This window comes from Gadus chalcogrammus, chromosome 1 (assembly GCF_026213295.1).
Source record: "Gadus chalcogrammus isolate NIFS_2021 chromosome 1, NIFS_Gcha_1.0, whole genome shotgun sequence".
NCBI classification, from domain to species: domain Eukaryota; kingdom Metazoa; phylum Chordata; class Actinopteri; order Gadiformes; family Gadidae; genus Gadus; species Gadus chalcogrammus.
Genome location: NC_079412.1, coordinates 10546211 through 10571413, shown reverse-complemented (window position 1 = coordinate 10571413; position 25203 = coordinate 10546211). Strand labels below are relative to the sequence as shown.

The 25203-nt window shown below is 44.4% G+C and overlaps 3 protein-coding genes across 3 annotated transcripts in view; 2 read left to right on the top strand and 1 right to left on the bottom strand.

Annotated features, from left to right (window-relative positions):
• The first annotated feature begins 850 nt into the window (after positions 1-850).
• Positions 851-4755, top strand: LOC130381222 (tumor protein D54-like). Its single transcript, XM_056588703.1, has 9 exons — positions 851-995; positions 1399-1502; positions 2018-2166; positions 2392-2439; positions 2980-3081; positions 3665-3691; positions 4133-4168; positions 4352-4400; positions 4490-4755. The coding sequence occupies exons 1-9, from the start codon at positions 983-985 to the stop codon at positions 4580-4582; spliced, it is 621 nt and encodes a 206-aa protein (XP_056444678.1). The 5' UTR covers positions 851-982; the 3' UTR covers positions 4583-4755.
• A 739-nt stretch (positions 4756-5494) lies between these two features.
• Positions 5495-7759, top strand: LOC130390862 (pancreatic progenitor cell differentiation and proliferation factor A-like). Its single transcript, XM_056601028.1, has 5 exons — positions 5495-5654; positions 6603-6700; positions 6912-6989; positions 7117-7210; positions 7328-7759. Exons 2-5 carry the CDS (start codon positions 6646-6648, stop codon positions 7482-7484), a joined length of 384 nt encoding a protein of 127 aa, XP_056457003.1. The 5' UTR covers positions 5495-5654; positions 6603-6645; the 3' UTR covers positions 7485-7759.
• Positions 7760-15387: 7628 nt separating this feature from the next.
• nol4la (nucleolar protein 4-like a) overlaps positions 15388-25203 on the bottom strand; it is a 20338-nt gene continuing 10522 nt past the window's right edge. The window contains exons 2-11 of the mRNA XM_056601251.1: positions 24499-24654; positions 22411-22522; positions 21517-21626; positions 19416-19557; positions 18117-18421; positions 17073-17258; positions 16487-16675; positions 16244-16363; positions 15882-16065; positions 15388-15605 (exon numbers count right to left, since the gene is read on the bottom strand). Of these exons, the coding sequence (XP_056457226.1) occupies positions 15388-15605; positions 15882-16065; positions 16244-16363; positions 16487-16675; positions 17073-17258; positions 18117-18421; positions 19416-19557; positions 21517-21626; positions 22411-22522; positions 24499-24654 (1722 nt within the window). The remainder of the gene's footprint in view (positions 15606-15881; positions 16066-16243; positions 16364-16486; positions 16676-17072; positions 17259-18116; positions 18422-19415; positions 19558-21516; positions 21627-22410; positions 22523-24498; positions 24655-25203) is intronic.

Below are 25203 nucleotides of genomic sequence, written 5' to 3'. Positions count from 1 at the left end.
ATAGTTAAAAAAAAAAAAACATACTAATTCACATAGATCAACATAATCAATAAGTTAAAAGGAAAGTTATATTTCTGATAGGGATTTAGTTGTAATACACTTTATTTATATATATTAAAAAATAAATAATAATATGAATCCAATGATGATCCAAATTGTTCAAAGTGAGTCATATCAGAAAAACCCAAATTGGAAATGAAAACAATCAAAGAGTAGATGGTTGTTTTTATAGACCAATGGTCTATATGTTTTGGGAATAATGTTGTTTTGGCAAAAGATAAGGTTTAAAGCACCCGTGTGACGGCTAGGTTCAATCAGCAGATGGAGACAACCCCTCATCTTACAAACATAGATACGTTCAGTAGAAAGAGGTTTGGCTTTTTAGCCATGTTAGTTTATAGTGGCCAGGCAATGGTTATGCTGTTCAGTCTGGGGTTGTGCAGTGGAGCTTTATCCGGAAAATAAACTATCCTAATCACCACTAACGCCATCATTTTTAACATCATCATTACTTTCATCACAAACACCCAATATCACAATTCATACTTGGTCAAAAAATAATAATAGGCCTAGGCTACAATTTATATATTGTGCTTAGTGTAAACCAGGATATGAGCTTCTAAATAGCAAACTAAATAGGAAATGTAAAAAAATAAAAGAAAAAAGAATTGCCTAAAAATCGAATCATTTTATAACTCAATATAAATCGGTGGTCACGTTCTTTTTACTAAATAAAATCTACATATTATTATAGTATTTATTTTGTGTTGTATTGATTCTGTTGTTATAACCATGTTGACTCGTCTGATCACCCTGAGTCTGTACTCCAGTACCCAGAGGGATGAGCATTGTTGCCAGATTGGGACCGATTTTCCGCCCAATCTGGCAACCCTTGCTGAGGGGCGCTGCGATTGGACAGTAGCAGCACGCAGCATTTGTAACCCTCTGCGTTGTTCGAAGACGTCAAGTGAAAGAATCAAGAATGAACCGGCAAGGTAAGATGTGTCGGTAGTTAAGCGTTGGTTACAATGCACATAGATCAGTGTATCGTTAGTTAAACGAATACCGTGTATATGTGTGACCCAAACGTCTTTTAAAACTAAGCTAGCTCAATTAGTGTCAACAGGTAACGTAGCACTCCGGCTATCCAGCCCTCATTAAGGATTCAGCACCAGGGACAGCGACACGTTGCACGCGAATATTATTACACAATCTACGAATTATTCTAATTATTCTGCGAAAGAAAGTGCTATAAATGATAGAACATCATTGCTACTGTTGATTTTTTCATGGCTACCTTAACCTGTATAACTTGCGTGTATTCCTACCACGATAGCCTACGTCGGTCGCCGATAGCAATTCCATCTTTCATAGTCAATGTAATCAATATGCTTGCAGGTTTTGGTGGCAACCCATCGATGCACATTCATCCGGGGACAACGATTAGATCTTCTGATCTAACAGAAGAAGACGTTGACGAGCTGAATGCTGAGTTAACAAGGGTAATAATTATTGAATTGTCTTTATTATAGTTTATGACTATGATACTAGTTTCGAAGGGTTGTAGTTGAAAAATGCATCAGACAATATAGATAAGCCAATGTTTTGAGAGAGCATGGCCATGGAATGAGTTGTAATAAGAGATTCAGCCCGTTCGTCATCCAAAATGTATTTTATAGAGACAAAGAAGTGCAGAGGAAGGTTTAGTTTTATAGTTGGCAAGGCATAGTGCGGGGTGTGCATCGACCTGGGCTCCAAACTAGTGGAGATGAGAACAATGTTGCGTGTCCATAAAGGTTTGCATATAAGTTACACTGGGACAATACCATGGACAATGGCTGGAGTCCAAACTCATGCATAGCAAGGCATTTTTACTACAGGCCACATATAATTTCTTTCCATTCCACTTGCAAATGCTGAAGAACATGAATTTATATCTGCTGAGTTAGGCATAGCAAGGTTTTATATCTGCTGAGTAATAAATAACATGGCTTTATATCTGCTGAGTGATTTATAGGTGGAAGATGAGATCCAGACTTTGCGACAGGTTCTTCTGGCAAAAGAGAAATATGCAATGGACATCAGGAGACAGCTAGGCACGACGCCGCTTAACAACATCAAGAACAACCTGGCCAAGGGATGGCAAGACGTGCAGACCTCCACCCCGTAAGCACACGACCCGGTCACAGATCATCACATTTAGAACGCAGCGTGGTTGAATACCTGATTCTGATTGGTCAATAACGTTCCATTCATTATTATTATTTTCCAATTAACGGACAGCATGTCGTGGTTTATATCTCATATATTGGTGTGGTTTGGATGCATTAACTTTAAATAATAGATTACTAATAGGTCACATTATTAGCAAACTTTGCATTTGTTTTACAGATATATGACAGCCGCTACAACTTTAGACGACATCAGTAACTCCAACGCGTGAGTTTTGACATCATATCTTGTTGTTCTACTGGGGCTGGTAACCTGTGAACCCTTGGGAACAGGTGATAGGATTTAGGTACAATTGGATCAGTGTCCTGTTAATAGCACAATAGCCTCACTGAGCAGAAGTAGCTGGGGTATTACCTATCATTGTGTAGCGTCTTACCCTAGCTATCTTTGTTGAATACTGGGAATGGTTAACCTAGAAATTGTAAATGCTTACACATTTCTATAAATATCTTTACTGTACCAACAGCTATATATTGTTTCTATTTGTTTTGAAAAATGCACTTATTGTAAATTGCTTTGGATAAAAGCGTCTGCTAAATGCCCTAAATGTAAATGTATAACTAGCAGGTTGTATTTGTGCATGGTTTGAGTGTGTCCAAATGTGTATGTGTGTGTCCAAATGTGTGTGTGTGTGTGCGTATATGTGTGTGTTGTCGGTTTGTGTTCACCATGTCCTCCTCACACCAGTATCAGAGCTTTCCTTGGTTCGTGCCCCACTGAGCCCTATCTTCTGTATGGTGTATATAGATATAAGAGGACCCAGGAGTCGCTCTCCTATGCCGGCCAGGTGACCACTGCTGCTCTGTCTACTGTGGGAGTTTCCATCACCAGGAGGCTTGCAGATATGAGGTGCTGAGAGTGCTCTCATCACCAGTGCCTGTATTTCCAGTTTCACTTCATTTTGAATGCAGTCACATTATTCAGTATCATCAAACTAATAACGTTTAAAACCCCACAAGCCTTCAAATATAATTTCAACATTTCACTTTGTTCTTAGTCACACACATACGCATACACACACACATACACACACACACACACACACGCACACACACACACACACACACACACACACACACACACGCAAACACACACACACACACACACACACACACACACACACACACACACACACACACACACACACACACACACACACACACACACACACACACACAAGCACACATGTCTCCACTCCAACATGACCCATTGTGTCTCTCATTCACGATTCATCTTACTAATCCTGTCATGTCATGTTGGCTGAGCCAGTAAGTTCATGCCAATCTCATTACACGGTTGCATATGAAGTTGCGCCACATGGCATTATGACTGTGGCGTTCTCGACTCAGATGGGGACGAAGCTGCTGATGAAGGAGTCTGTGAACTCATGTGTCATGTCCTTCTCTCCTCCCTAATGCTGCTGACCAATCAGAACTCTAGCCCTTCCCAGCTCAGCCCGGTAGGATTTACCTCATTGTGTACTACTATGAAGATAGTGGTTAATCTATTATTTTATATATATATATATATATATACATATATATATATATATATATATATATATATATATATATATATACATATATATATGTATTATTAATATTATATTATGTATGCTATATACAAAGTATATTATATAACCTACATATCATGGATGTAATATGCAATAGACTGCAGTATTATCTATGTTTTGTAGTGCCCTTTCTGACCAGGATATAAATTGTATCTTGTGTCTGCGATCCCAACAGAGCTGTGATTCAGAATAATGTTGTCTTCTGCTGACGTAGTCCAGTGCCCTTGTTCTCGGCCTGTTGTTGATGTTGATCCGGCGGTGACTGCTGTACTGCTTATCCCTGTTTTGTGTCTTGGTCTCTCCATGTGCTCCCTCATGTCCACACAGACCCCTGGCCCACAGCCTCAGTGTTCCTGCCATGAGGTAATGCTGAATGCTCAGGGCAACTGTTTACCCGTCTCAAATCAATGTCCTTTTAGAGCACAATTATTTTATCAGGAGTCCCTGGGACAATTATGTTCATGTGCTTATTTGGTATTTTCACTTTTCTTGTGGATAAAATAACTTGCCATGAACATGATACATATCTGTATTTATCCCATGTAGACCCTCCTCGACTTTCAGGTCTTTTGAAGAAATGGTTGGCAGTGTTAAGGTCAGTTTTAAGGCCTTTTAAGCAGACACAGTGTATTGTGTGTATGCATAAACAGCAGCTCTCGTCACGGCTCACTGTAACTCCCTCAGGATAAGGTGGCAGGTGGTCGAGGAGACGGAGGAAACACGTCAGGGTTTGAGAAGCCCTCTTCCCGTCGCACCTCGAGGGACGGGCCCTTCTGAGAGCGGAGCAGAGGATGGACTGTTTGTTTTGAGATAATCTCCTTGATGCGTTGTCTGCATCCCAGCTAACAATCAGAGATTCTAAAAGTGTTCATTCAGATTATAAGTGAACAGTATATTAATTAGTCAATAATATATATGAAGGAGTTAGGGTGTGTGTTTGTGTGTGTGTGTGTGTGTGTGGGGGGGGGGGGTGTCTCTTATGTGTTAAATAAACCAGTGTAAACCCATTCATCTTAATACATTATTTGACCGAAAAGTATTTTTTGTACTTTCACATTTTTCAATTAAAATTGGTTGAAAAGTGAACGGCATTTTGTGACTTTTTGAAGTCGAAACTAAGTGAATGCAGTTTGTAATTGTATGGCTATTTAAAGATATAATTATTAACAATATAGGGCATATTATATTAACTCTTTCAAATTAAACATTTTATGTATTTTTATGAAAAGAAAATCGTAGGTTTTGGATGCAGCATTGGTTGTTATGATGCATTGTAATCAGTAGAAGGGCTGACTCCAATGTTGGAGCTCACCTACGCCGAGAGCTTCCCATTTTTATGTCACCAATAAAATAAATGGAATTGTCACACAGTGTTAATCAAATACAACTTAGAATAGGCCTATGCTATACTAAAGGGCTCATTATAAAGACCCCCTTAGTCCTACAACTTACAGCAGAGCAGCAGACCAGCTCTCGTACGATGGTGGCAACTGGATTTAAAAGATTTTCTAAATCCAAAGCGACCTGTGACATTGAGCTGCTGCACGTTTCACCAGCCATGGGACCAGACCAGTAACACGTTTTCCTGGAACACTGTTTCCCCGCCCAGGTTCCCTCCCACCGCCCATGCGCCCTCCACGTGCCCCACGTCCGAGTTTATGCAACTGGTATAAAACCGAGTGACGATCAAGGCTCAGGCATCACACAGGGACCGAGTAGAACGACAGTAAAAGGTGCAAACAGTGCCCACCAATGGGACATAAAAACATTCAGTAGATCTGAACATCAGCTTTGCCTGCCGAACCTTAACCGCCGTTTCTGCTCAAAACATCCAAGTAAAAACCAAAAGGTAAGGATCACTTTTTTTTTTTCTTGCTACCTGGCTTTCTTTAGTGTGGCCACTGGCCAGTGACTATTCTCACTATTCTCTATTCACTATAGCTTCCTTATGTTAGGAGTCAGTAACAATTGTGCAGGCATATATGACCCCCTGTATAGCCTACATATTATTCAGAATGCTCGTATGCTTCTACTATGCTAGTATTTATTTATATGATCACATACCAAGTGGAACTATTCGAGTGCAGAGCTCCAACACAGACTTCAGCTGAACCGCTACCATAAGGAAACCAGACAGACCAGCCAGCCGACCAGTTAGATAGCCCTATGTTTTTGTCATTTTGTTTATCTCGTCTGGGATGCCTGTGAAGTAGGCATGCCCGGAGCCATATGGAGCTCACCTGCTGTTGTTTCTTTAAACTGTCTGGAACAACTAAGCCTCTGTCTAGTTTACAGTTAACATTAGGTTGCATGGAACATTCACATATCTTCAAATATACATCCTTAAATTCTAAATATAGTAGTATTAAAGTATTGCATAGCAATAGCATAATAGTAAACTATTATTATTTTCTTTTAGGAGTTTCCACACCTAAATCATCAAGATTATATTTTGCAATGGTATAGTTATTTTTAATGACAAGACTGAATAGCCATGGACCATTGAACCAATGCCATGGCAACGTGGCCTGCTCATGCAGCACGAGTCCATGAGAGGTGGCATGGCGTTCGCTGAATCCACACACAGTCCAGTTATTCGAGTCAGGAGAAACCAGATCCCCTGGTGGCGGCTGGGGATGCACTCCATATGTCTGAGGAGGGAGAGGGAAAATGATGAGCAGATCAAGTATTTGGTCGCACCTTGTACTGTGACGGTTTTCCCCACAGGACAAGTGTGGCAACTTTATTCCCCCCACAGTGTTATTAATAAACTATCATTCTGTTCTTTCCCCCTCAGTCTTCCATCTTTACGCGGTTTCACACCAACAAGGTCGGACAAAATGGCAGCAATTCCATCAACTGGCTCCCTCATCGCCACTCACGATTACTACAGAAGTGAGTGACAAGGCGTCCATTTTATCATGCTCTTCACGGCTCTGAGAGTCTGGTTTAACAAGACTGGTTTTATGCAAAATATAATTGTTTGCTTTTTATAATTCCCGGCCAATCTGTATGTGCCGTCCTTTCTCTGGATGATGGTTGACCTTATTATACGATGCACCAGAACATTCAGCTGATGGTAAATGTGTCCCCACCTTGTTCTCAGGGCGCATAGGGTCCACTTCCAGCAACAGCTCCTGTGGCAGCGCAGAGTACAGCGGCGAGGTCATCCCACACCACCCAGGTAGGCAGCAGGTCCAGTCAGCCGGCGCTCGGCCAGCAGCACACACGTCATATCTGTGTCATATCTGGGTTCAACCCGGCCCGCTGTTTGAGCTGAGCCTTATCTGGGGTCCGCTCTGTTCTCTCAGGTCTGCCGAGACAGGACTCCGGTCACTGGTGGTCTTCTTTGTTCTTCGGGAAGCAGAACCAGACCGCCATGCAGAACGGCTCCGACTCTCAAAAGTAAGTTGGTTTTGAGTTTGCAGTGTTTTGGAACAGAGGGAAAAAAAAAAACGACCTTGTCTGATTCCAGAGATGCGCCTGTTGACACTGACCGCGTGTCCTCCCGTGTTGTTTCAGGAACGGCGTCTACACGGTCACCAACGGGGAGATCACCTGCATCGCTCAGGAGATGGTCCGCAAGAGGCAGCTCAGTGAAAGCAGTGATTTGGGGAGGTTTGAGGCGACGACGACAGCAGCCTCTCCTCCGACGTCCCCCCCGACCGCTTCCTCCTAGATTCCAGTGGCTCCCCCCCGCCCCCCCGCCCCCCCGCCCCCAGCCCAGCCCAGCCCAGCGTCCAGCAGCCGGCCGACGCACTCACATAGTCCTTCACCAGGAGATGGAGTCCCCGGCTGGCATGCTCCCAGCCCCTCCTCTCTTTGTTTGTCCTTATATATATATAGAGAAAGATATTTACTATATTTTTTATCTTGACCAAAAACAGTCAAATATTTTAACGCTTATTTTCACTTTTTACACTGTTCATTTTGCTGGCAAATAAAAAAAACTTGCAGCAAACATTGCAATGTTGTGTTTTGATTTTATTCATAACAAAATCTTTACCCAGACTTGAAACCATGGCATGATTCATATTTATCCTATTACACATCATATATTTGTTTTGGTTGTTCATTTGATTTTCCCTGCTATAGTATGATTATTTTATTATCGAAGATTCTGGAAAAACAACTCAGATTTAAGACCTGGTCAGATTTATCTATGCATTCAATTGAAAATGATGAAGAAAAATGTTCTCAGAGGAATTACTGACGTTGGCCTACTTGCTAAACGGCCACAAGCTGTTTATCTTTGCGATGATTAGGAGCAGTTAATTCACTGGATTATACCGTTTAGATAACGGCACACTCTTGTAGCAGCTGAATCCAGGTCACCTGTTGGAACAGGAGACCGGCTAGATCCCCCCCTTGCTTTTCTCCATCGCTCACAATTAAAGACGCAGGAGACACATTTCAGAACCATGAAACCCACTTAAAGCCTACTGACAGTCTGTTACACACTCTTAATATCAAGACTGTTTGGTGAAATAGTTCATTAGTATTTCATCAACTATACAGCCTATTGAGTTCTAGAAAGAAGAAAAATCAGTATTTCACGAAAGGGAGAATGTGCATAAAAACGTTAATTCAATACATTTTTTTTTAATTATTTCATTAATGCCCCTTGGTGTCAATGTCCGCATTGACACCAACTTTCTGCCTACATTGAATTCAAGATTCTTTATTTTCCCCAAGATTTTTTATCCCAATGTAGGCTAAAGGTTAGAAGTGTGTTTGAAAGCAAGTTTGTTGATTTGGTCATATCTTGAGTTTGCAAGTCACCTGCCTGTTCTTTGCAGGCAGAGCCTTGTGTTGTCTTTACTTTTCTCTCAGCAGTCATGTTGTTAATAGCTTTGCCACGTTGCCACATGCAACTTGATACTGTTCCTGGAGTGGCACACTAGGTTTTCTAATATATACTGAAGGTTAGACGTCTGCTTTACAGGCTATAGACGTTACATCCATAATTAAAATTGCACATTTTGTAAATTAATATAAAACACCATTGTTCATATTACTGACCTAAACTCCTGCTGTGACAACCAACATGTCCTGTCTGGTCAAAAGTCTACACATTGGCATTGGATTTTGTGTATTTTTAAACATCCCTTATTTCTTACAGTAACAGGATCCTGTGCCAAATGCCCTCAAAAAACCGGGCAGGCATTTTGAAATGCATGCTCGCTATGAATAGATGAACAAATATTCTTGGGGGAAGGCAGCATATAGAATAACTACATTTGATCTTAATAAATCATTTTCACACTTTCAACATATGTTGACGTGTAGGCCACAATTTAGTATTTTTGCTGTAAAAGGGACAACCTAGAAACCTCGTCAAAAAATGACTAATAATTCTGCCCCACTCTGTGTATGAATGTTGGTGCAAGCCGTGCTGAGCCACTATGTCGAGCTGACGAATGCGTGAGTCATCGCCTCCAGGCTTGTAACAGTAGACCTATTCCTGGCATGAGTACAACTTGCTGCTAAAATTGTACCCAGTCCTGATCCAAAAGCAGCCCAAGCCGGAGTGGATGACACGTGGGCTGCGGCTGAGGGGCTTCCTGGCTGTTGACCTGGGGCTGAGGCCATGCTGCTTCCTACCCCTCAGAGATAGGTTACCCTGTCCAAAGGTGAAACCCCACCATGCTTAGAGATAGATCGGTTAGAAACTAGAAGTTCTCTAATAGAATGTATCAATAGAACAATATATTTTAGCAACATGTTGTACTTTTCGTCTTAAATAATGAATATACCTGTAGAGTATAAATGTTTATTAATATCAAACTTTCCTTGTGTTAATACAATTTACAGCTGGGGGCGTTTTGTATTATTTTTGTTGATAAAATCAAGGTGGTCATTTTATTGATATAACAACTCTTCTCTAGTCTAATTCAGCATAACAGCCTGAAGTCAAGAAGTCAAGGAAGTCAAGGAAGGTATAGAGAGGACACAGGTGGCTGTCTAGACCAAAGATTTCAGAACCCATTCGTCACTCGGTTTAAATATAAAATTTGAATCTGGGACGCAGGCAGCTGTGGGTGCCATTCCTGCCTCCTGCCATAGCCTTTCACCTAGACTCCCTCAGCCTCAGTCCTATCAGACGAGGAGAACCACCTCTCGGACTAATGAATCAGGGCCGACACGTTGGTCTGTGTTTATTCATTTCCGTGATAAACTGGACTGCAAACACACTACTTTCGTGGTAGTCTGTTTTTTGCGTAATCGGACAGTGACCTCTGTCCTGTGTGCCACGGCCCGGGGCCGTCCAGTTACATGGCAGTGTTTGATCAGCGGCCTGGAGGGAGGGAGCGCCGCTGTGTTTGCGAAGGTGGAACTCAATTTCTTTATCGATCGTGTTCTTTTTATAATTCAAGGTTTCAGGCCCTTAGAGTAAACATGTTTGTTGTGGTTGAACCTTTTAGTCATGGGGGTTTCAGTTGTACTCCGGGTTGTTCCACTCAGATAATGGATTCGTTATTATGGCAGGTTAATAAACCCATTCTTCATCTTTGTGTTTTGCCTTTATAAAGTATCAGGTTATTTACTGGACGCTACACATTGTAGGCTAAAGGCTAAGTGTAACAAGGCACCAGTGGCTCATTACTGCCCACAAAAGAGGGATGCTCTCCAATGGAATATTCCATCAATTTCCACATTAAAATCTCAAAATCCTGCCAGGTCTGTTTGACTCGAAGTCTTAATTACCTTCAGACAATCGCATTTAGGGGTTTTCAGTTCATGGTCTATTATATCTACATCCTGTAAAAAATGTGTTTTGGGTCGTGTGTGTGTGTGTGTGTGTGTGTGTGTGTGTGTGTGTGTGTGTGTGTGTGTGTGTGTGTGTGTGTGTGTGTGTGTGTGTGTGTGTGCGTGTGCGTGTGCGTGTGTGTGTGTGAATCTTATTTAATTTGGAGAAGAGAGGTGTGTTTGACATCACTGTATTCCAGTGGTTTTCTCTTCTCACTGGAATAATAAAACAAAACCTACCCTGCTATTCCAATCTCTCTCTTGGAGTCTACTGCTCTCTTGTGGACTGAGCCACTCACAAATGAAAAAGTACAGAAATTAGGCAATGACAGCGAGAGGGATGGAAAGAGGAACAGACAGATAGATCCAATGAACAAGCCGTGTTTGGAGTTTGATAACTCGTCGCACTATTTTATTGAATTACTGACATCTCAGAAGAAGAAGAGAGCCTTGCCACTTGCTGTTTTTTTCACCATAGCGTTGATGCAACACTGAAAAAAGCTATCTCCAAACAAACACAAGTCTCTCGTTAGTGGCTGATATGTAAGAGGCAGAGAGCATCCCGCCGGACAGCTTTGCATGAAACATACAAATGAAACGGGTTCAGCCTTTTTCCATTTTCTACTTTTTTAGTTTTTTTGTCCTTTCACATATAATAATAAATATCCAGACGTATAAACACTCCAAAAATCAAAATATTAAGTCACAGATACTGTAAAAAGCTCACTTTGAAATCACAATGATAAATGTACAAAACAATAGACATCTCGTATAAATGGTATGGTTTTCGGTCGAGGCTTAGACGTTTTTTTTTGTGAGTTTTTAGATTCATGGATAAAAACGTAACTTGAAGATTCAGTATTTCCTGAGGTTTATGGGTTCCCCCTTTGAAGGCCAGGAGAGGGGAATGGCTTTTATGTTACCAAGGAGAGATTACAACACGTCAAAGTGAACACCACCCAGGTGAGTGGTCTCACCTCGCGACACGGGCCCAACGATACATTATTCTGAGCAATTCAATAGTACATGATGGATTCTATCCCAAAGGGTTAGTTTAACAATTAACTATTTTCCTGACCACAATGTCTTCCGATATTAGTTTTACTAATCTAGCTGACTTGATAAATACTAAATGGTCCACTTTGAGATGTCGTGAAGCTCCCCTTTACTTAAGACTTGACAGTTTGAGGTGCTTAGCCACCACCGATCCCAGTCGTAACGGCCCACTCCGACCGCAAAGGGTCAAAGGTCAAAGTGGTCACATCTGCATTGGATTCAACTATAAAAGTAAATATGAAAGAAAAAAAAGTACGCAGATTGTGGCAAAGGTGAGAAATAAAAAACAGAGAAAAAAGCAAGTTGTAAAACTGTACATGTAAACATCACACTTTCACTGAGTCCAAAACCAGAGGGGGAATTACGAAGCTTCACACTGGAATATACCCCTTGCACAAAGCTACAATCTCTTTTCAGTGCAGGGGAGGTGACAAATAAAATCATATAAATAACAATAACAAAAATCTTACAGAGCACCACCAAATAAAGTCATAACAGGCAAGGGTTTAAAAAACCACTTTTTTCAAAAACAGTGCTGTACTCACAGGAAAATGAAATGTTTCAAACATGTCTTTTTTTATCACTCTTTGTACAGCTATACAGTACATTTATCTGACCACTTGAGCAATCCACAAACTACCAGGGCAATTTTCATTAACATCAATACGTTACATTTTCCAGTCAATACAAAGATAAATTCGATTGGCCATTACAAAAAAAGATGTCTACCAGGGGTATGGTCCTCCTCGTTCACAGTAACTCCAGCACAGACCCACATGTTCGTTCTCAGTGTAGACCCAAAGACATCGATACAAATCTGCAAGCAAAAATATTGAGGGGACGAGAGCTTTGGAGAGACGGCAGTAAGAGATGACGAATGATGCGGAACCACCGCGCACAAGCTTCACTTTTAGCGTTGCTTTTAGAAAATGCGTGGGAGAGCCATCGTGCGGTTGCCATGGCTACTGTAATAGCTGGTTAACACGAAGCAGTTGGAGGACAAAAAAGGAAGACGTCTGTGGGGACCAGGGTGGCAAGTTCAGAAACTCCATGTTTTTTTCTACTGTGTGTTAATTACTTTTCATTTTGAATCTACAAATGCAAAAAAGAAGATAAACTGAAACTGATAATAAAGTGGTTGTTATTTTTTTCTGTACCCAAATGTACTTCTATATCAATAGACACAGTTGCACACAGATTAAAATGGTCCAGTGTGCTACCTGTCCAGGAAATGCTGGACTGGAACAGATATTCCAAGTGAGGTAAAGACACACCTCACTGTATTGTGTTACCTTAATCCTGAGCTATAAAGTGCTTACAAACTTGCAATAGATAATATCATTGACAATTAAAATGTAACGCGGTCCAATTGATAATGGGGTCGTGATATCTGCTGTGCATCAGGCTTTGTGTAACACATGACAGGCCTAATATCATTGCGTGACATCAACATATGCATGGGCAGCGATACACTGGTCATGTATTACACATGCTAGCTGATATGGTTGGGATTTGTAATAAATACAGAAATATAATCGCCAAAGCAACAAGGCGTGGGCCAGGTTCGCTGTTTGATGAAGAGACTTTGTTTCATTTGGAATGTTTCCGACCACTGAATCACTTCACAGGTTCACTCACACACATTCACTACAAAATAGCTATGAAAGGGTCACTCCATTTCACACAATCCAACAAAGGTGTTAATGCTAACACTTACATCAAAGGGTAAAAACAAAGAAATGTTAAATAAAATACACAACAGAACCACATTTACGTACACCAACACGGCTGCGTTTGTGCTGAGTCCTCCACTGATTCAACCAGTAAAGTCAAGTGTCTGCGCTTAGACTGTGCTCTCCGTCTGGCTATGGGTATACTCTGTGTGCTCTCTGATCTCCAACACACACACACACACACACACACACACACACACACACACACACACACACACACACACACACACACACACACACACACACACACACACACACAGGCGCGCGAGCACACACACCCTTGCGGCAATGTTGTCAGCGTAAACTGTGATGTGATTACATCTTTTTCAAAGATTGTCTTTTGCTTTTTTTTTTAACAGTATTTTGTTTTCATCATGACAGGGGTGTGGACATGTAGGGATGTGGTAACAGAGGAATATCATCAATGTTGTGGAAAAAAAAGATGGGTTAAATATATATATGATATATATATGTATGTATATATATATATATATATATATATATATATATATATATATATATATATATATGGATGAGAGAGGCGGGCTAGCAGCGTAATGCATTTCGTTCTACACAACCTCATGCTAGCGGCTGCCTCCCTAGATGGCTACATGTAAGCTCAACGCGCCATTAGAAAAAAACAAGAAAACTATTTTCACTGAACAATCTCTGCACAAAATGACCCAAAAAATCTCTAGAGTAAAAAAAAGACGTTCAACAATAAATCACAATATTTTTTTTTAACCAGGTCCCTTTTCTTAGTCACGCCTGAACGATTGGTTTCAGTCGATAAAAGTGTCTCAGACATGAGGTTGGAGATAAAGATCAGTGCTCACAACAAAAAGAAACAACAACATTGAAATCGGCTACAATGCTGCATGGGATAAATCGTTGTACTTCTTTAACAGTGGAAACAGGAGAAGAAAGTGGCATTGTACCCCCTGCTTTCCTCCCCATTAACTCTCCCCGAAGGCTCTCAGACTAAAGAACAGCAGATTGATAAAGTCACTCTATTTTTCCTTCCTCTTGTGATTCTTCTACTGATTATCTCAAATATTGCACCTTTTCTCTGAACGTTGACTAATCAATATTTCAATCTCCTTTTCCCTGACAGGTGTCTGCATGACTTAGTTTGCATACCAAAGGTTTTGTCAAAGCCTCTTCAAACCTCCTGTATGTCGAGTGGTGGTAAAACCACCATGGTGATACTACCCCCCAGAACACCAACCAAAAGATAGTCATGATAACAAACACACAACTACTAATCATAAGACACCCAAATAGAAGAGGAGAAAGAGATTCCATGAAAGTTAATTGATTTGTTTGAGATTTGTCATTTGAAAGACAGAAACGGATTATGTCCCGAGTGAACGATGTCTGATATATTTTCTAAATTCCACCTCTCCTTGTGTTTCTGCGTTTTCTTTTGTGTGTTTACACGTCAACACATCCAGGCCATTGAGGTTTGCAGTTCAGCGGCAGTTTGCCACATTTGTAGCAGCAATAAATGTAAGTAGTTTTACGATGCCATTTTACCCCCCAAATTGTACACACTTTAGGGAATCTGGTACTTTGTAATCAGCAGATAATTGTCCAGATCCAGTGATCCAGGTAGATCACTGCATCTCTACTGGGTTAACGGGCACTAATTGACTTAAGATTAAGACCTGAGAAGGAGGGGAATAGAGATGGGATGTGAATTAGCTGGAAAAGGTGATGGGTTTGAGATAATGTGGCACTAAGGTCAAACTTAACTGAATGCATAACGTAAACAGATATATTTCAATCCTTGGATACATTTCTTTCAAATACAAAACATCAATTAGGTAAAGGAACCGCTCCTACAGGACCGATTGTGCGCTGTAGTTTGTACCCTTGAACGTTTTGTGCCTTCGTAAAGGAATTCATAGTCTTCCCCCCGCCCTCCAACCATGTGACTTGAGAGTGATGCAGACAGACAGCCTCGGAGAGAAGGTGTTGGCACGGTGTAGCCTAGCTTAGCTTGGCTAAGCTTAGCCTAGCCTAGCCTAGCCTAGCTCAGGCTCAGTTCTGCTGCAGGATGAGGTTCTCCAGCTCGTCCGCGGAGCGCAGCAGGAAGGCGGCGGACTCCCTGTAGCCGGCGATGAGCTGCCTCACCGCCGTGACCTCTGGGGGGCTGAGCTGGGCCGAGGCCCCGCCCCCACCCCCGCCCTGGCCGTGGCTGTTGGAGCTCGAGGAGGAGCAGTTTGGGGTCACGGACTTCATACTCAGATCTGTGGGGCCTTTGGTGGGGGGAGGGGGGGGGACAGTTGAGAGAACAGAGAAATGGAGAGGGAGAGAGAGGGAGAGAGGGAGGGAGAGGGTTAGAGAAGATAACAACCAATACAGTTTCATAGCCGTCGACAAGGAAAGCAAACATCCTCTGTAATCATTTGTCTTTCCTCTCCTTTGTCCTTTTCGTGGTGAATGAACCCATAATAATCCATTCTATATAATTTGCACTACATTGGGTACCAGCAGGATGGATTCTACATTTAAACAACAAGAGCTTGGTTTACCGTTGGTGATTGCAGCAGGGCTGGTCTGCTGGTTGGCGCTGGCCGCTGCGAAGCCCCGGACGTTGTAGTTGAGGCCTCCGTTGGTGTAGAGCAGGTCCTGGGCATAGGCCGAGGCGGCGGTGGAGAAGCTGGTCGGGGGGGCCGGCTCTCTGGAGGCGGGCTTTTCCAGGCTGGCCGGCTCCTCCTTCAACACAAACCATATACAACTTTGCCTTAATTTACGTGGAACATTGAAAGCACGTAAAACAAATTAGAAAAATAATAATAATTGGCGTGAATCGTGATCCGAAGCTATTCATAGGTCTCCTCGATCCGCTCATCAATGCCGGTCGATTCGGAGCAGCTCCTGCCAAGATGCTTACCGTGGGCTGGTAGACATCCAGGCGCATCCTCTTGGCAGCGTTGCGGGTTTCGCTCTCGCAGGCGGCTGCGAGTATGTTTTCCGCCATGGCAGAAGTGAGGTGAGGAGGTGTCGGTCGAATCTGGTAACGCACAGCACATCGTTTAGGATTTACAAAATGTACGAAACATGCCATGATCAGTATGAGAATATGGTGCACTTCAATGTTTGCAAAGAAAGTGTGGAACTTGGAGTTTGCCTTCACCTCAAAACCGCCTTTCTTCATGCGCCGGCAAGACTTGAGGTAGGTGCGGATGCGCTTGCGCGAGCGCTCTTGGAACTCTGGGAACTGGCGGCTGCAGGACTCGATGATGGCCTGGATCTTCTCCTTGGGCTGCTTGGAGATTGGCACCATGCGGTCCAGGTTCTCGTCCACAAACAGCCGCACAAACATCTGGGAGCAGGGGGGGAGAGGGCATTAGAGAGGTAGAGAGGGTGGAGGACGTGTGTGTGTCTGTGGGGGGGGGGGGGGTCAAAGCTGTAAGTATTATAGCATATAGAATATAGCAAATATATGGCAATAATGGCACTAAATAGGATGCAAAATACACTGAAAAACTGATATCTGATCACATGAATAAATTCAGAACACAAACACAAAATAGTATGCTATAGAATTTAAACCAGTGATATATTTTATAAACACTGAAATAAGTAGTGCTTTATTGTTATGAACAACATTTTAATACATATAATATAATGTATAATAATGAGTTCCCCTCGTGAGGATCCGATCAGCCTATGAACCCGGTGCTGAGGACTGGGAGATGGAGGCGGAGGAGGGGTCTCACATTGAAGGCCTTCAGGCGCTCAGGGTCCATCCCCTCTGCGTCGTTGATCCGGTCACTGTCGTCGTGGTCGTCGTGGTCGTCGTCATCGTCGTCCATGGCCTGGGCGCGGCCGGAGGACAGGTCCTCTGCACTCATGCTGAGCTCCGTCTTCACAGAGTCATAGCTCCCTGAGCTGTAGGGGGGGGACTGCACACACACACACGCACGCACGCACACACACACACGCACACACACACACACACACACACACACACACGCACACGCACACGCACACGCACACGCACACACACACACACACGCACACACACACACACACACAAATACACACACAGTAAATACATGACTGTGGAGTAGCGCTGTACAAAACGAATCGGCATCGATTCAGTGATAGATAATATATGTATAAAGATATATATAATAGATGTTCTTTTTTTTTATAAAGGCATGTTCTTTCAAACTTAAATTTCAAAATAACATATGCATACATACATTCATACATACATACGTACATACATACATAGGTACATACGTACATATGTACATGTGTACATACGTACATACGTACATACATACGTACGTACGTACATACGTACATACATAATAATTTTACAATTTAACAAACCACTCTAATGTAGGCCTAGAGATTTTGTATAAATTGCTTACTATATTTGGTTAAACTGGTCTTGCCGATCTGGATTCCCCTATTTAATCTAATTGTTATTGGCCAGTACGTGCAAGACTAGTTGCCAATGACGGAATATTAGCTGGATGTACATACAAAAATACATACAATGCAATCCAACATTGAGGCCAGAACCAGGCAGCACACAGCTGAGGCACATGTCTATCAAATAAACAAAGACTTGCTTCTAGATGTTAGTAGAACGCATTATTAAAAATAGATATGGATGTCTAGTAAATCATCCATTTTCCAACACATCAACGCCATGGTAATGCTCCATCACAACGACGGCGCGCTGCAAACCACCATCCACTGAGTAGGAGGTCATTCATCACCACCCCCACAATGCTTTGCGTCCCTACCTTGTTGTTGTTGTTGTGGTTGTACTCCGCCTTGACGGGATACTTCCTGCTGGGGTCGGAGGGGTAGGAGGAGGGCGGGGGGCTGCCCGGGGGCAGAAGCCTCTCGCTCAGGTTGACGGGCTGCTGGTCCTCTGAGGAGGACGAGGAGGAGGTGGTGCTGAAGTCCAGGGGGGCGCTCACCCCGTTCTCCGTCACCTCCCCGTAAGGGACCCCGCCCTCTGGGGGGTTCCCAGCCGCGGCCGGGACCTCGGGGGACGCCAGGGCCGGCAGCCCGTTGGCGCTGCCGCTCTCTGACGAGTCATCCTCTGAACCGAGAGAGGAGGAGGAGGAGGAGGAGGAGGAGGAGGAGGAGGAAGGAGAATGAGTACGCCTGCTTGTGGTGTGTGTGTGTGTGTGTGTGTGTGTGTGTGTGTGTGTGTGTGTGTGTGTGTGTGTGTGTGTGTGTGTGTGTGTGTGTGTGTGTGTGTGTGTGTGTGTGTGTGTGTGTGTGTGTGTGTGTGTGTGTGGAGGATTCAGGGGCCGCTAACAGTCAAGGGATTTGTTGTGTTTACTCAAGCATGTCTCTGCCGTGGTCACCAACAACAACAGTGATGGTGTTTTAGTGGAAACTATGTTTTTCGTGGCGTAACGTGCTCCTGCTCACTGTGTTTGTGCAGGAAGTGTGTATCGGGGTCAACTGTCAAGACTAATAGAAATAAGAGGAACAAGGGGGGCTCGGGGGTTAAACAGTGAGGAAGTAACGAGGGGGGACGGACCCCCTTTGGGGGAGGCGGGGGAGGGATCAGGGAACTGTTCCTGGTGAGTAATACCTGAGTCAATATTTCTCTGACGTTTGTTTGATTCGGGATAAATCCACAGTCACCACCACCCTTTTTCACTAGAATGTGGAAAGTGCTGTTTTTGCCTCCCCCTTTTTAAGTTTTTTCTATTGTAATGTGTAATCTGCTGAGGCTATTATGGGGGTTGTGTTGTCCTACTTGACTAAGCCCTCTATCCTGAGAGGCAGGCTGTTCGTGGGCAGTAGCAGAGGCAGTAGTGGGCCCACCCGGCTGCCCGGAGTGGATTTGTTTGGGATTAGGACTCTAAGAGGGACCACCAATCTGTGCTCTTTTCATAAACACCGTGAATACATCTGATTCAACCAATCAGAGACCACCTACTAAACTTGAAAATTAACGAATACATAAACAAAGGAACTCTCTATAATATAACACTCAATGAATGAAGGTCCGAAAACAAGGAACATAACAACAACAACAAAAACAAGAACTATAATGACGGTCCCAGCGGCCATCTTACCCTCCTCCTCCTTTATGTTGGCTGACGGGCTGGGGACCCTCTCTCCACTGGGGGAGGTGAGAGCAGGCACTGGGGGCTGCTCCGCTGGGACCCACACCGGCTCTGCTGTGTCCATGTCCTCGCTGCTCACAGAGGTGTCATCCTAAGGCCAAACGCAGCCAGTGAGCAGAACAGCAGAACCTCAGCTTGCGTGCGTCACTATCAATGACACTAATTCTTTGTAGTTGTCTTTGTGTGTGTGTTTCTATTATTATTATCAGTTTTTTCTGTTGGATGGTATTCCCATGGTACTTTCCTTATGAAGCTCTGTGTAACCTGTGCTAAGAGCTGTTAGGATTGTTATTGTTATTTTTGTTAATGTCGTTTTTGGAGCCCACACATTATAATGTGGGATCAGAGCGTAGAGTTCATGTATCTCCCACTCCTACTTGTTTCCATCCCAGATGAGGAAGGAAAGGAAGAAAACAAAATATAAGACTGTTGCTATTTTCTTCGTTGCAGCATACAGGCCTACAAACTGTGTAAGGACAATGTCCTTACATTTTTGAGTTTTCATTCTGAACTGAACTCATGTAAAAGCATATGTCTGGAAGGCACTGCTATTCCTAACTCCAGACAGCCGAGAGGGGACCAATAGATGATCATCCTAGCATAACATAAACACGAAGACATGGCCAAATGAGACACATATAGGCTGCTAGCATCAGGCTGCCTTGGCCTACAATTAGCTAACAAGCAACCACATAACTTTCTCATCCCAATGTTGGCATAAGGATAATTTGGGGAATCACTGCTCTTGTCTGATGTGATGCCTAATTAATGTCTAGGAATGAAGACTCATCCAAGCAGAGCTGTCCTCGTGTATAACTTGAACCTATGTGTAATGAGAGCACATCAGAACTATATGCGCTCATCTCATTCCCTCACACGAGTGCACAAATAGGACTGTCCTTCTGGGATTACGCAGCCCTCTGCAAGGATTTTTGAGGGGACCAAAACACTCGGTGACAGCTCTATTAGGTACCAAGCCATCCATGTTGTTAAGAGAGAGGGAGGGCAAGAGAGAGAGGGGGGGGAGAGAGAGAGAGAGAGAGAGAGAGAGAGAGAGAGAGAGAGAGAGAGAGAGAGAGAGAGAGAGAGAGAGAGAGAGAGAGAGAGAGAGAGAGAGAGAGAGAGACAGAGAGACAGAGAGAGAGAGAGACAGAGAGAGAGAGAGAGAGAGAGGGTGGTGTGGTATTGGGATGGGGGCGGGGGTAATTATACATAATATGTATATAGCATTAAATAACATGTTTGTGGAGTTGCTTCCAATAGCTATGACGAGATTGGATGTTTTCTTCTTCTGTTTTTTGTTTACCAAAACACAACTCGAATCCCATCAGTAGTATATCGAAATCTACAGAGAACCACCGTGTCAAGTATTATAATCTAACATACTTTGGGTAGCTTCTTTTTAATATATATATTTATATAATTGATGAGAATTTCCAAACAACCCTATATGAAGGGAGATGAGCAAAAGCCTACGAAATAGGTTTATTGATTCAGAGAACTGAACAACATCAAACCATCAGCTCTTTTAAATAGAATTTAGGAGTAAATCAACATAACATTATTATTTGAGGCTTTACAACGTTCAAGAATTTAAGTATTCCCGTCACACACACACACACACACACACACACAATCTGAGCCCTAGACACTTCTTACATTCTGTTCGCAAGGTTGGATTACTCACCCTCAAATAGTAGGCCTAACCGGCATTGTTTTGGTCAATTAATTTTCAAAATAGTTGACATAAATATCGCGAAGCTTTGTTTATTTTGCTCAAGTTATTTCTACCGCTTTTATTCATCAGATGCTCGTATAATCTGTCAATGGTGTGGAGGGGCGGGGCTACATTCTGACGTCATGCGCTACAGCAGGTCGAATAATCCCAATCCCTGTTTCAGTGTTTGACTCCTCCCACAAACTCATTGGACTATTTCTCACAAGGCCCATTGTTTATAATAGTAGGCTTATAATTAGAATACAGACAGAAAAGTGTTCATGTATTTAATAAGAAAGAATTTAGTTTTTTTTAAGAAAATGTAGTTCTTACCCTTTCGTTGTTAGACATGCACTGTAATTTCATTTGTTTCAGGTAGGTGGCAGTAAGGGGCATGTTGTAATCGATGAGGTCCGGGACTAGTGATGTTGGTCGATCATTTTCTGCAAAGAAATTAAAATGAAGGAATTAAAACAACGTTGAGAAACACCCTGTTCCACTTGAAATTAATGATTCATCCTGGTGATATGATCTCGGAAAATACTCTACTTTCTGTGGGATTTATCCAAAATAAGCGCTTTAAATAAAAGGAGTAGGCCTATTGTTTCATTATTTTTACAATTTGACCCTTAAGAACCCCACATCAGTTAAATCGCTTCCAGAAGGTTCGCCATCACAAAGGGCTGAGCATGAATCCAGTGTTATTTAGGCCGTCGTCATCTAGCCTACCACTAGAGGGACCATATGATCAGTCTTAGAGCGATCCAAATCTTTGTTCTAACAGGTTATCATTCATATTCATATTTCCTTTTTCAAATATCAAGTTAGGTCCTCAAAGTAATTGTATTGGAGAGGACGACCCAACAATTAAGAAAACAATGTAAAATCAGACTAGGTGCACTGCTGTATTGGGATGCAATTATATTGTTACGGATTAAATATATATTTTTATATTATTGTCTGCTACTTGTTACTAGATGTAGTATAACAATAGTGTTATTATTGTATTTTTAAATCATTATCCTCTGATTGAATGCCAGGCCACCTGTCGTAACAGTCTAGTAGCAGACAGTAGAGACTGTGGCCCAATCCCATTTCTACCCCTTACCCCTTCCCCTTCCCCCTTCAAAACAAGGGGGAGGGGTAAGGGTAAGGGGTAAGGGGTAGAAATGGGATTGGGCCTGTAGCTGTGTAGTTGAAGGCTTTCTGAGCTAATGGCGCCCTGACCTTTGAACTCTGCTGTGCTGGGGTTGATGTGCATCCTCTTCTGGCACTCTCCACAGCTCATTAGAAAGCGCGTCACCGCCTCTCTGGGCAGGAAGGCGTAGGTCTCCGCTATCTGTGGTGTTAGAAGAGACACAGGCTGCAGCTCAACGGCAAACCGCAATCTCATGTGTTTCATTTTGTTTTTTGCGTGTGCGTCACATGTTGGCCCGGTAATCTTATGACGTTTCCTTCTATGTTTTTTTTTGTTGTTGTTGTTGTTGTTGTTAAACTTGGGAAGTGAAGGTGGCTGTTTCAGCGGCTGTATTTTTATCAGAGCAAACAGAACCAGGAGTCCTTCCCCTCCCCTCCTCTTCTCCTCCCCCTCCTTCTCCCCCAACTCTTCCTTCATCTCCTCCCTCTCTTCTTCCTCCTCCTCCCCTCCTTCTCCCCCAACTCCTCCTTCTCCTCCCCCTCCTTATCCGGCAAAACTCTTCCTCCCCCTCCCCTCCCCCTCCCCCTCTCTCCTTATGGCCACACATGCTCCTGTTCATCTCACATTCTCACCGCGTTACTTTCTGTACTTTCCTGGCCATGGAAGAGAACATAACTAGTATTAATATAGTATTCTCCTGTCATGTTTGTCTCTTTTCTTTTCCTCCTTTTACAGGTGCATCTAAATCCATCTCCTCTATTTCTGTCTTCTCTCTCTCTCTCTCTCTCTCTCTCTCTCTCTCTCTCTCTCTCTCTCTCTCTCTCTCTCTCTCTCTCTCTCTCTCTCTCTCCCTCCCTCTCCCCTCCCTCTCTCTCTCTCTCTCTCTCTCTCTCTCCCTCCCTCACGCTCTAGCTCCCTTCTCTGTTTATCTCTGGCCCCACGCCCCCTCTGGCGTTTCCCTGTAAAAACGCGACCTTCACGTGACCATGCCGAGGCAGCAGGGGTGCCCACCCATCACCCACCAACCCCCCCCAGCCCTCCCCCGTCGCCCACCCCTCCACCCCGCCCACCCCGTCCACCCCTCCACCCGACCCCTGGAGGCAGCGGAGGGAGGGAAAAGGCCAGCCAGGGGAGTGTGTGCGCTCCCCCAGAAGGCCACGGTGACAGCTCCATATTATGCCCTGGCCCAGCAGTGCTGCCTCCTCAACGGGCTGGCGTCCTATGTGACGTGACAGGACCGCTCCACGGGCACAGGGGGCGCGGGGAGGAGGAACAGAGCTCTCTGGTGGCGGCGGTGGCGGTGGCGGTGGCGGCGGCGGCGGCGGCGGCTACAGTCCCAGGGGGGGGTGTGCGGGACGGAGGAACCACCGCTGGTTGGTCCCGCTCGGGCCCCGGCCCCTCCCCGAACGCGGCCGGGTAAACACACACGGCGCTCGCCCCAGACACAAAGAGCCCTGGGTTCAGTGCGTCCCGTGTCACTCGGCACCGGAGGAGGGCAGGGCACCGGCGGGGGGGCAGGAGGAGCCCCCCCCTGGCGGTGCAGCGGGAGGCGCCGGGGAGGGGGGAGGGGGTGGGGAGGGAGGGGGGAGCAGGGTGGGGGGGGTTGGGTTTGCCTTTGTTCCCCTGGCTCCCGTCGTATGCAGAGAGACGGAGGGTTTGGCTGTGGGATAATGTGCCGTGTTTGGTACAGTTTGTTTTAGCTTTCGTGTGCATGATGCCAGGACTTGCTGCCTGGGCGAGGGGATGTTTGGTCTTTGTCGGGAGACGTTAGTGGGAATCCTAGGATTGGAAACTGAAGCGCAAGACCAAAAAAAGAGAAAGAGAAGAGATTGGCCTCCTCTCTTAACACTGGATCAGGGATCCCGGGCCGAATGGGTTTATTAACATCAAATAAAAGCTTTCCACACCTAGCCAGGGAACTAGGACTGTGAAATATCGTGTCATGGGCATGTGGGATTACCGTTTAATATTAATACCTAAAATATAATATAATAACCAAACGAAGTGAAGAAGTCTAAGGAACTGAAAATGCTTTGGTAGCAGGCTTTTGGTTGCTCCAGTGAAATGCCTCATAACCTGGGGGCACCTTGTGAGTGAACACACGTGTGCCCTTTGTCCCGTCTCTGGTTCAGCAGGAACCGCTCGCTCCTATCCGACGCCCCGGGTCGTTTCCTCACCGCTTTGTAGGTCTTCTTCTGGCCGGCGTGCTTGGGCGCCCGGCCAGGGTCGGCCCCCATCTCCACATGCATGGCGTAGATGATGTCGAAGAAGTCCTCCACCACCGCCACACGCTTCAGGGACGAGTTCTCCTGAGCCGAGCCCCCGTCCGAACACTGAGCACACACACAGAGAGAGAGAGAGGGGGGGGGGAGGGGAGGGGGGGTTCAGCATCCTGTTCTGCACGCTGAGACCAACGAGACACGACCGTACACGCGGGATCCATCCTATGGGTGTTCACCGTCATGAGACCCGCCCAGGGAGGGTTATTAAGGCCTGTGAGTCACAGGTCATGTGATCACGGACAACCATGTGAGCACACACGCTGTCCTGAGCCCCCAACTCTGCGCCGGGGAGGCGAGAGCAACTCAACGTTTGGTTGTGTGTGTTCCCGGCCCTCGCTCTCTCTCCCCAACGCAAAACTTTGAAACATTCCTCCTGTTCGCCGGAGCAGCCGCAGCTGCAGGCGGAGACGGTCGTGCCCTGACTAACACGACAGCCATCTCCACGCCATATCAGCCATGTTTAAAAATAACACCACCCGACACGGCACAAGACCATCCGCCCCTCCTCACAGCACCTCTAGCAGGCATCCTGCCTCCCGTACCGCTGACCCTGTCGCCATAGAAACTGCCACCGATCTCTCTCCCGGGCAGGTGTGCAGG